The 12,443-nt window shown below is 34.7% G+C and overlaps 1 protein-coding gene across 1 annotated transcript; it reads left to right on the top strand.

The window, feature by feature from the left end:
* Positions 1-1,071: 1,071 nt before the first annotated feature.
* LOC146741845 (uncharacterized) lies at positions 1,072-11,441 on the top strand. Its single transcript, XM_085500777.1, has 7 exons — positions 1,072-1,497; positions 1,969-2,024; positions 3,327-3,411; positions 5,353-5,485; positions 7,081-7,220; positions 8,424-8,601; positions 9,374-11,441. Exons 1-7 carry the CDS (start codon positions 1,210-1,212, stop codon positions 9,631-9,633), a joined length of 1,140 nt encoding a protein of 379 aa, XP_085356903.1. The 5' UTR covers positions 1,072-1,209; the 3' UTR covers positions 9,634-11,441.
* The last annotated feature ends 1,002 nt before the right edge of the window (positions 11,442-12,443 follow it).

Here is a 12,443-nt window from a genome sequence, read left to right as displayed (position 1 = left end):
ATTATACACTGCATATACTCGTTATTACAAACTGCAAACCTGTTATCATACACTGTATACTCGTTATTATACACTGCATACTCGTTATTATATACTGTATACTCGTTATTATACACTGTATACTCGTTATTATACACTGCATACTCGTTATTATACACTGCATACTCGTTATTATACACTGTATACTCGTTATTATACACAGCATACTCGTTATTATACAGTGCATACACGTTATTATACGGTTCATACTCGTTATTATACACAGCATACTCGTTATTATACAGTGCATACACGTTATTATACATTGCTTACTCGTTATTATACACTACATACTCGTTATTACAAACTGCAAACCTGTTATTATACACTGTATACTCGTTATTATACACTGCATACTCGTTATTACAAACTGCAAACCTGTTACTATACACTGCATACTCGTTATTATACACTGCATACTCGTTATTATATACTGTATACTCGTTATTATACACTGCATACTCGTTATTATATACTGCATACTCGTTATTATACACTGCTTACTCGTTACTATACACATCATCCCAAAATGCAATTCGGTTTGTAATCCAACACAGAGGGCGTTTACACGTGATTTCTAAAATGTCGGCGGCACAAGTAGATTACCGAGATCGTGATCGAGAGATTGAAACTGTTATGCTGAGGCTGGGATTAGGAAACCTAACACAGCGTTTCAGGGATGAACGGATAGATATACACACCGTGCCAAATTTAACTGATGGTCAGTTAATTCGACTTGGGGTGAGTAAGATGGGCGATCAGGTTCGGTTACGTGAGATGGTAAGCGAAATTGTCAACAAAAAAGACGACACACCGAGCACCAGTGCACGTCGACATGGCGCTGCTGAAATTGCACTAGAGCGTGCATCCTTATTCTCGCCAAGTACCTCTTCCTCCTCGGGGTCATCTAACGCCCGTGGCCAGAAAAGGAAACGCGTCCAACCCAGTGCCGCTCGTCGTAGAACGTGGACTAGTCACCTCATTTGCCTTGCAAGTAGGACGTCGTCAAGAGCCCCGTCAGTAACTGAAAGGCAAGTACTTCACAGAGCGGGATTGGGATCGAAAAAAATACAGTTTTTGGCCGATGATGATGAAGAAAGTGTAATACAAAAAATATCGGACGAGTCTGAAGGTTTCCCGCAATTACGTAACTGTGGTGGATTCGAACTGATGCAGTGTTTACCGCATTGTCGTGAGTTGACGTTAGTCAGCTGTCGATCGTGGTCTGTCAGTGAATTAAAGGCGCACATGGGATCCCAAGCAAAAATCTACATTCGACCAATCCAAACGACACTTAGCACGGAACCAATTGAACAACAAGCAGAAAGTTCGTCCTTAAAAGAAATATGTAGAGGTTGCAATCAAGAAGTCCTTGTCCGGGAATTACGTGATCATCTCTGGACGTGTTCCTCTGTATTTGATGACAGTGAAGATGAAAATATCACAACTATGACTTTGGTAAGTTTCAATATTAAGGTGTCGGTAATTCAGTTTTCAGACAGAATGTATGAATGACTTGAAGTCGTATTCTTAATAGGATCTTAACTAAATGAGGTACAATAAAGTATAAAAAATACAATAAATATTATTAGCAACAAGTAGACAGCAACAATAAACAAAAGAATATGAAATCACTGAAAAGCAGGTAAAGTAAATAAAATATTAATCTATGTTTTCTGGGCAGCTGGTTTCTTTGATTAGAATGCATGTAGTGCAAAATGTGAATTTTGTAAACATCCGAAAAACACAGCAGTATTTTTTATTCCCGAGCACACATAACATAAACAGTGAAACATTAAATGTGACATTTTGATTCCACTACATCACATGTATATTTAATAATCATTACATAGTGTGATTGCCATGGTAATAGTATGGCATCTCCTTGTACATGTTAACATACTAAATGTATGTATTTCTCATTTATAGACAAATGAAAATATACCCTTGGTATCTGCCGTACAAGAAGACGTCGTTATTAATGAGTAAGTGATTCTTAGACATAGACCTACATACAAAATTCTCTCATCTGCTCGCCATTCTAACAGTCTGAGTGATATGATTTGCTTTGCAATCACATGGCCATGGTGCATATCGTTCCCAGTTGTGGCATTTATCGTGAAAGATCACTGCTGATATGGTACGGTAAACGTCACGATATTCACGTTAAAAGTCATAGTTTTATGTGTGTTCGAACCGCACGCTGTTTATTTTGGAAAGACGTCTAAAAGAAGGGTAATATTCAGCCGATTATCAAAAAACATCGGTGGCCGCAGAGAAGTTCCGTAAAAATATAATTTCTCTGTCCTTTTGACACTCAACGTTGGTCATGTGATAAAAAGGTTATCACTTGATATCCTTTGTTCGTAGAGCTGGTTGATACTCGTGGCGTCATGGGCTGTATTATCTACCCCATGACGTCACTCGTATCAACCAGCTCTATTCACAAGTGATATCAGGTCATAACCTCATAATATCAAGGATTTATAGGAGAGGATATGTAATACTGGTGTGATGTGCGATAAAGATACAAATATAATCACAAAATCGAAAGACATACATTCATTTCCTGAATGAGTCTGTGAAAGATATGGTTCGTGTTATGGCGATAACCTTACTCATGTATGCTATCAAACATTTCCAAGCATTGTACAGTCTCTCGTTTGTTTTGTTTTTTGGTATTTTTTCAATAAAATGATATACTAAAAATATTATGTGTGTTAATGGTGAAAGCCGGGTTACCGCATAATGGTTACCGCAAAACATACAAGAGACTTTTGTCCCTTGTAGACGCCCTCTAGCAATACCGGTGATGATTGTCACCGGTCTGGGGTTCATTCCGTGATGCAATGATTAACAGGCTTATTAATATTCCACTAACGACAAAATTGGAGTTCAATTTTCATAAACAAACTTCTGTCTTGATTCTGTTACAACCAGGGGCATCTACTAGGGACACAAGTCTTTTGTTTGTTTCGTGGTAACCCGTCTTTCGCCCTTTACTCACTCGCATAATTTTTTTTAAATATTTGATTTTATTGAAAACATACCAACAAACAAACTAGAGTGTATGCAAGTCTATACAAATCCTTGATATATCACATATCACAATTATTTTGAGTTGCACACCATGAACTTATAAATCATTGGTAAAATGTATTTATGAAGTCCCTTTTGGCAATTTCTATTTGCAGATTTTCATTACATTTTGTTATTGAAAAGATTCAGTTTCTGTTCAAATTTTTTTAAATATATATACAAATGGCCATAAATAATTTATTCTTCAGGACAAGTGATAACGGGACACATGATAATATAGTACATGTAGTTGAATCGGACATTCAAAATATAAGAGAAGACGTCATTAACCCTGTAAGTATGTTTTTAGTGTTAATGAAATTTCTCATTTTTTAGAACATGTTATAATTATGTACCAGACCTTCCTGATATGATCACAAGTGATTCCATTCAAAATGATTTTGTAGTTGATAATGAGGGATCCCTACAGGGACATGTACTTTAGACATTAATTGTGTACAGATTTAGCACATAACACCAACAGATATATGATACATAATGATATATTTTAAGTCATTAATTCAAAAGTAGGCTTCAACCTTTAACATGAAAATATCACATACTTCAGTAGTCAGTATCCAGAATAATAAAAGACTTGACACTGTTAAACATGTTAGGGCTGACTATATTTACAGATGATTGCAGTAGAAGATTCATCTACTGTAGATGAAACTGTACAACTGACAGTGCAATATTGCTTACAAAATAATGTAAGAGATCCAGTAGAAATACTAAGGTTTTACCAGTCCAAAATAATGCTGGGAAGAAGCTTAGAAATACAAACAATGGATCAGTGTGATGAAGAAGATACATCTATTATCTGTGTCGATAGAGTTTCATTAAAAGAAACTGGAATGTCTGAGATCAGTCAGCTAGATATAAACGAGCTAAGAACTACACTAGAGGTGGAATTTTATGGAGAGGTAAATTTGTTTTAGTGTTTTAGTCCCACCAGATGATAGTCTGAAACAATAGGGGGCATTTCTGTATAAGGTTACTTAGTTAGGTGTGCATGGCATCATTCACCCTGGAGAGCCACCTCAGTCACAAAGTTGCTAGTCAGCCACCTGTCGCTTTACTGAAGATTCAATGATTTTTAATACCACATCTCCTCCCAATAGAAGCAGACATAAACTAGAGATATTATTCACTATATTGTTATTCGAAAGTATAACTTATTAGTCCCCGTCGGACGAAGTCTGAAATGGGGACTTTTAGTTTGACCTCAGTGCGTGCGTCCGTCCGAACCCGTATCTTGCACATGCCTGGACCGATCTTGTTCAAATTTCATACACACCTCATACTACTTGGGATACATATACACATACATTTGTTTGTGATCTGATTCAAGATGGCCGACTGGTGCCCATTTTAGTGTTAAAAATGTGTCAAAATCCACTATTTTGGCCATTTCGGAATCGAGTCTCGGTCGTGCATGTACGGATTACGTTCAAACTTGGTACATACATTGATCAAAATGGGGTCTTGGTACACATCCTTTTTTTTTTTCTCCCATGTGCGAAGCACACAATGGGAGTCTTTGCGGTTACCCTGTCTGTATGTATGCATGTTAATAATCTAATTTGCATAAAAATTAGGTAAATTTAGGCTATTTTGGTGATATCTTAAGAACCATTCAACGTATTTCAATAAAATTTGGTACATAGATGCATTGGGGTGATGTACTTACCTGATTATGTTATAGTGGAAATCAATCCTAATTATCTAATTTGCATGATTAGTCAAATTGTAGGTATTTCGGTGATATCTCATGAACCGTCAACTTCAACGCTGTTTCTGGTTCTCACAGAGCACACAGGAGTTTTTTCTTAGCTTTCTTCGATTTGCAGGTTGGATTCAAAATGGCCGTCATTCAAGATGGCCAAATGGCATGCTAAAACTTGGTCAAAATCTGCTGTTTTGGCTATTTCAGAACTTGGTGCATGTCCTTTTTTTGCAGGTTGGATTCAAAATATCACAATTCAACCAAAAGCACACCTTACTGATTACCAGCAGTGAAAAATCACTGCATTCCTCTAATACTACTGATCAGCTTTGCCATTAAAATCACAACGGGACTATGCATCTTTGATGCTTGTTTTGACAATTATAATACATATAATGTATTTATGCTTGATATATGTTAGCACAATACCAGTAAACACTGATTAGCATATTCCTCTATTCTTTAACATTAATAGCCTAAATATTGCTTTTTACTTTCATTACATTCAGAAAGCCAAGGATTATGGAGGTCCTAGGAAGGAATTTTTTGCTATCATTTTAAGAGAGATTAAAGAGACCTACTTTGATAATGGGAAGAAGATGTATATGTCCAGTGATTATATGACTATTGGTGTAATCATGGGTATGTTTATTCTTAATCTACTTGTGTCATATGATTGTCACTTTTGTCTCACGTGTGCGATGCACAAAAAGGGAGTCTTTGTGGTTACCATGTCTGTCTGTCTGTCTGTCTGTCTGCTTCAAGAGCCAACGGCAGTGTTATTGTGTTTCTTGATTCTTTGAGCTCTGTCGAGCAAGTTTGTGCTGCCAGTATTACTGACATTGGAGATATTCTCGTTCATGTTGAACCTTTGACTAAACCAGCTACTAAGGTTATTTTGTCAGGAGTTCCTCCCTTCATTCCTAACAGCTTGATAGAATCGCAACTAAAAATATATGGTAAAATTGTTAGTTCAATTTGAATGATACCACTTAGATGTAAAAAACCTGTATTTATGGATGATGAATGGTTTGGATTTCAATGAAACTTGGTATGTAGATGGTCTGGGATAATGGGCAGATCAGATTCAGTTTTTGGTTAGCCTAATTGTAGCCACTATGCTGATATCTAGTGAACCATTCAACATATTTCAATGAGACCTGGTACACATGAAATGATGCACATACCTAATCAGGTTATTTCGGTGCTGTTATAGTGGCAATCTATACAAATTATCTAATTTGCATACTAATCAACCAATTTGTAGCTATTTCAGTGATATCTCATGAACGTTTCTAGATATTTTTAACTAATTTACAGCTGTTTCACTGGTATCTATAGAACCGTTCAACATATTTCAATGAAACTTGGTAAACAAATGCATTGGATGTAATACATAGACATTATTAGATGATAGTGGGAATTTGTGCATTTTAATTATCTAAGTTGTCATATATCAATTGTTAAAAAGTACACTCATAGTTATTCAAAGATTTATGCGCTCATGGGTATGTAGGGTGATATGTAGTGTTTTCCATTTGTGCTGTCAAACATTACTGTTTCTGATTCTCACAAGCACACAGGAGTTCTTTCTAAGCTTTCTTTGATTGATATTTTAAACTTCTTGAAAACTACAGCAAAATCCCATTTAGGCTTCATTACATTCAGACTTAGTACATACATAGAATATCATGGGAATGTTTATGAATTGCTCTATCACTTGATTAATAATTTACATACTCAGTTACCATGGAAAAATAACTGATGACCACTCATTTTATTGCAATTTTCTGAATATACTAACAGCTAATGCATGTATTTTCTCAACTTTTGGTGACTTGCAGTTCAATTGTATATAAAGGTAGAAGTCAGGTACACATCAATTTTGAAAAAGTTGGTCATAAATAGTATTATGTTTTTGGCTTATTATGTAAAATCATTTAAAATACATTTCCATGATAACACAAAACAGCGTTTTTTCATGTGTATAGTATTTTGAGCAAATTGACCTAACATCTTTCAAAAATTGCTATTTTTAGAATAATTCCATGTTCTTCAGTGCAAAAAGAAGAACATGGTCTTTACCCAATACGTTTGTTTTTGTCTTCACTCATTTGATATCTGATTTTTTGATTGATTTTATTGCTAGTAAATTCTGGGTATTTTCATTTATGAGTAGCCGCCTATATTAAACTCAAGTAAATCATGTACTAATTATTGTTTGTATTCTGGTATAGCTCTCAGTATGTTGCAAAATGGACAATTACCGCAGTTTCTTTCTGAAGATATAAGACAAGAACTATTTATGGATACAGATTCCTCTTGTCCATGTATTCAACAATTAAAGCAAGGACTGGACAAATTGGGAATATATCAGGTATAATTAAACTAACGTATAGTTGTTATACATAGTATTTGCCCTGAATGGAAATGTATTTGTTTCCAGTTTTCATTCTAGATACCAGATCGATTCAAAATCTGTGACATGTATCATGTAACATACATGTGCTGTAAACTTACATTAAATTGAATTGTATAGTGGCTATGTCATGACTTGTTAGTCCCCGTTCGGACATAGTCCGTAAACGGGGACTTATGGATTGTGCTCTGTGCGTGCGTCTGTGTGTCCGTCCTCGCCTGTATCTCGAACATGCATGGACCGATCAAGTTCAAACTTCACTCATACTTTACACGTTATATGGGACGTATGCACATGCATTTGTTTCATGATCCGATTAATGATAGCCGAATGGCGGCCATTTTAAGGCCGAAAATGCATCAAAATCGCACATTTTCACCATTCCGGAAACGGATTTCAGGCATGCATAAACAGATTTTGTTCAAATTTGGTACATACATTAAACATAATAGGACCTTGATGCATGTCATATTTTTTGCGTGGATCGGGTTCAAAATGACCGAATTCAGTTCTGGATCCATATCTGCAACATCAATCAAGTTCAAACTTCACACACATACATCTTGTCGTGCATATGCTTAATATTCATTTAGATCATGATTCTAATTTTTGTCAAAAAATGGTTTATATGTTTCTTAAACATAATTTTGGTGTCATAGTGAGATCACTAATTTGCATATCTTGAACAACTGATACTTTGTTGCTACAGTGTTGCAAAGCCCATTACTTACTTGCAACAACTTTCTCACAATGCATTAGTAAGGTCAGGAAGATAAAATAGGACATGGTGGGTACACATGTGCATATCTGGCTGTGTATGTTTTCAACTTTTGCACTCTTTGATTTAGAGTGCATTTATGACATTTATGCTGCACATGCCTTTAAGTAATACATTAATCAAAATTGGTTACAAAACCCATTCTATTTGGTGAACAAGTATAATTGCACTTGCAGTGTGCTTTAGTTGGGAAGAATTACTGCACTGCTTGGCTGCATACTAAAGCAACAAACGGGTGACTGGACATGACATTCACACTGTTTTTGTTCAAAGCACAAAGACTTGATACCATTTTGTTAATGTCCTCAATGCCAGTATCACCCAGAATTTGAAGGAGGACGTGTCATTGACAATGACTTGTTTCTTTATTTTCTTTTTTTCAGTTATGTATTAAGCTGCCGACCATGCAACATTTATTTATCCACAATCCGTCTAGTGCATTGACCTTCCCAAAACTAAAATTGCTGTTGGTCCCTGAATTCAGTGAAGTTGGGTCAAATAAAAGGCGATTTGAAGGGGAAGTGTATGCTGTCTTTATTAAATATTTGCGTGAACTTGCAAGTAAGTATCCAACGTTCCATCATAGCTAAGCTTTAGAGCTAAGGAGAAAAATTGTGCACACATTGGGACTACCATGTGTGTGGTGGAGGGAAGGGGGGCACTGATAACTGACAACTTGCATGATTATTATTAATTGATTTTAATTTTTTGGACATTTATGTTCATTATCTTCAGCACGGCGCTCGTTCTAAGCCTTTTTTGATCTTGGGTCTTATTACTGCTATAATATTTAGCTTCTGGAATGAGCTTTAAACCATAGCTTTGAGTGTAACAGGAAAATTTGGTGATCAGATTTCAGTATGAAAATCACACCTAATGTTAACACATCTGGTTGGAATAATGGATTGTATTATCAGAATGCATAGAGGACTGTTTATTTCTGTTGCATACATTCATGAATATTTGTAGAATATGATTTTGGCATTAGACTATTAGTTGAACAAGATTAAAGTGTAATTTTCATCTAAAAGTGGACGAGAAAACAAGATACAATTCTTCTAAATGACTGTCAATCATATAGATTTATTCAAATCAAAGTGTTACAAATATGTCCGTTCAAGGTAGAGATAATGTGTACATAATATGCTAAAACATACAATGTAGGATTGGCAGTAACTTTTGAATACATAATGAGCAGTGGGCTGTTCATTCAAATGACATTTCCATGATTCAATGGTGCAATCCCAGGAACTGCAGAAATGTGCTTAATGTATCATTACAGTTTCCTGCATACTCAATAATTTGCTAGTAACAACTTTTTTCTGTTGTTTAGGTAATAGAAGAGATCATGTTACTTTGGAGGATGTTCTGTCATTTGCAACAGGATCAGTTCAAGAGCCAGTTTTGGGTTTTGGCACACATCCTTCGATAGAATTTGTTGAATATAAAGAGTCCTTCCTACCTGAGGCAGATACATGCATTAATAAACTTAAATTACCAATACCTAGTATTGAACATGAGTTGTTATCAACTGAACAAATGCATACTTTATATGACTATGCATTTACAAGTAAATTCTATGGTAACATATGATTTTAATACATATATGAGAGTTTCCCATTAATGTGTTGTCAAAAAGTTATCCCTAATGGATATACAAATGACAATTGTGCATACATCATATCACTATGTTTATTACTGGTACATACAAAATATCCTAAACATCTTTTTGTATTTAAAGTTGTTTATAAATTGTACCATTCTTAAACCTCTATTGGGGTCTTGGGACTTTCAGCACTTCCAAAACACAATCATTTGAATAAGTGTTTGATTTTAATTTGCTAAGACGATTGAATTGGGTTCTACGGGATGGTTTTGCTGGTGCATTCTCATTTTGTTCTTTCAATGTACACACATTCAGGCCATCAAGTATTTCACATAATAGTCTCATGATCCCAACAAAGCTACATGAATGCTCTCAAGTTCAAATTTAACTGTTAGACTTTGTATGGTAATCCAGGCTGCCAAAAAATTGTTCCACTTGTTCACTACTGCTAAAATTTCTTTAATTAACATTTATGCATCAAGATGCTGAACTCTTCACTTTGAACATATATGTACATTTCTTTTGAATTTCAGCAAAAAATAAAAAAATATTTACTCTTAAATTCTAACATCCTCATCTAAATTTTCATTAAACAAATGGAGAAAGTTAGCTTATAGTTTGTGGATTGTTATAGTTAGTCCCCGTTCGGACGAAGTCCGAAAACGGGGACTATTAATTTGGGTTAGTTTCGTCCATCCGTACGTACGTCCGAGGCTATATCTCGGACACCCATTGACGGATTTCATTCAAACTTTACATGAAAATAATTCATAATGTCTTACATATGCGCGTCAAGTTACTTTATGATCGGAGCAAAAATGGCCAACTGGTGGCCATTTTGGATGTAAAATTTGCTATTTCTGATACCTAAACGTGTCCGCAGATGACTGGGCCGATTTGGATCAAAGTTTGTATGATGATCATACATATTGGGTTGTAGGTGCACAACATTTTTTTTCGTGATTCGAACATATATAGCCAACTGACGGCCATCTTGTTTTTCATGGTACCCATGCTACTTTATCTTGAATGCAATAAACATTTCTCTTTAAATTTTGTACAAAGACAGTATACCAATAGATAAATCAACATGAACATTATTTTTGTAATTTGATTCAATGTGACTGCCCAATGTCCAATTCTCGCGTAAAAGCACTAAATCGTATTTTTTTACAAATCCATCTCCTATTAATGGTTTCAATCTAATCTCAATGACTTCATTAGCATCAAATTGATATGTCAGATCAAAAAATTCTGGACGGGGAGTGTGTCATTAACAATGACTTGTTTAAGATGTTTTTTGTCAATGCACACTAATTCACTCCAAAAACACAATTACATTATTATAATTGAAATGTTTGTATTGAATAAAACCATTGGTTGATTTTCCTAAGCATACCCATATGTTGTCCATAGATTTTAGGTACTAAATCCAATACATTCCCTCAACAATGTAGAGTGTTATATGTAGAACTTAAAATGTTCACACAAATATTTTTGCATACATTTTGCACAATTGAATTGTTGTTTATTGCATTACAATAACCGTCTAGTATCATAAAACTTCAAGGAATCACAAGCATATTTAGAATCCTAACGCACATTGAAAAAGTGGGGTGCATTTTGTAAAACCTGATTTTCAAGCCAATTTTATTTTCTGAAAATTACATGAAATTGCGTGAATAATTTGTATTTCTACAGTATATGAATGTAATAGAACATTTTAGTTTAGTTTAGTTTAGTTTGACATTTCTGTTTTGGGTTATACAATAAAGTATATTATGTTGACATAAAATGTAGCAGCAATTTTCATTCAAGCCCATTTAGCAAAGCTATTATGCATGATTGTGTTACGAATTACAGTTTACAATCTTACTTCGCCCTGAATGAATACATTTTTTTTCATTTAACCATTATAGAACATGTTAAAATGCATTTGTATTAAATTGCATTCATTGCATTATACCTTTTGCTGTCCACATACATGGTCTTGGAGCAAGAGGAATCTGTTATACACAGACTTTAAACACCTGTACCTCAGACATACCTGGACCGATCAAGTTCAAACATCATACACATATACAACTTTGGATACGCATGTAAATTTTTTACATGGTAAAATTCAAGATGGTCGAATGGCAGCCATTTTAAAACAAAACAAAGAAAGCTGTGTGAGAATTAGAAATAGTATAATTGCTGACAAGACAAATTGGGGGAAAAACTACACTGCATCCACCCTATATACATCTTTGAATAACTTGAGTGTACTTGCTGACAACAGAGAATTAAGAAACTGTGATGGTGTTTTGAAATATCAGTGAAACTGCTAAAAATGGCTAATTCCCACTATAATCTAATCATGCCTACACCCAATCTGTGTACCAGGTTTACTGCAATATGTAGAATAGTTCAAGAGATCAATATCGTAGCTACAATTTGGATAATCATTATGCAAATTAAATAACTAATTTGCATATAAACTTCCAGCTTAAACTAACCAGGTGTGTGCATCAACCTAATGCATCTATTTACAAAGTTTCATTAAACCATGTAGAACAGTTAGCTGAAATTTGGCCGTTATACATGATTTAATGAAAATTGGTTTCAACCAAAACGTAATTACGTCTGCACATTATCCAAATTTGTACCAAGTTTTATTGCAATGTGTTGAATGGTTTCTGAGATATCACCAAAATAGCTATAATTAGATTAATTATTATGCAAATAAGTTAATTTGAATATATTTTAACCATAACCTAATCAGCCATGTGCATCACCCCTAATGCATCTATGTACA

Source organism: Saccoglossus kowalevskii, chromosome 6, assembly GCF_978046115.1.
Source record: "Saccoglossus kowalevskii chromosome 6, keSacKowa6.1, whole genome shotgun sequence".
Lineage (NCBI taxonomy): Eukaryota > Metazoa > Hemichordata > Enteropneusta > Harrimaniidae > Saccoglossus > Saccoglossus kowalevskii.
Note: the sequence above shows the minus strand (reverse complement) of the source record. Positions and strands in the feature narration are given on the sequence as shown.

Bases quoted from the DNA above. Each gene is read 5' to 3' on its own strand.
- LOC146741845 (XM_085500777.1), top strand. From the start codon at position 1,210: ATGCAGTGTTTACCGCATTGTCGTGAGTTGACGTTAGTCAGCTGTCGA. The intron at 1,498-1,968 runs GTAAGTTTCAAT...TCTCATTTATAG, and splicing joins ATATCACAACTATGACTTTG to ACAAATGAAAATATACCCTT. The intron at 2,025-3,326 runs GTAAGTGATTCT...TTTATTCTTCAG, and splicing joins GAAGACGTCGTTATTAATGA to GACAAGTGATAACGGGACAC.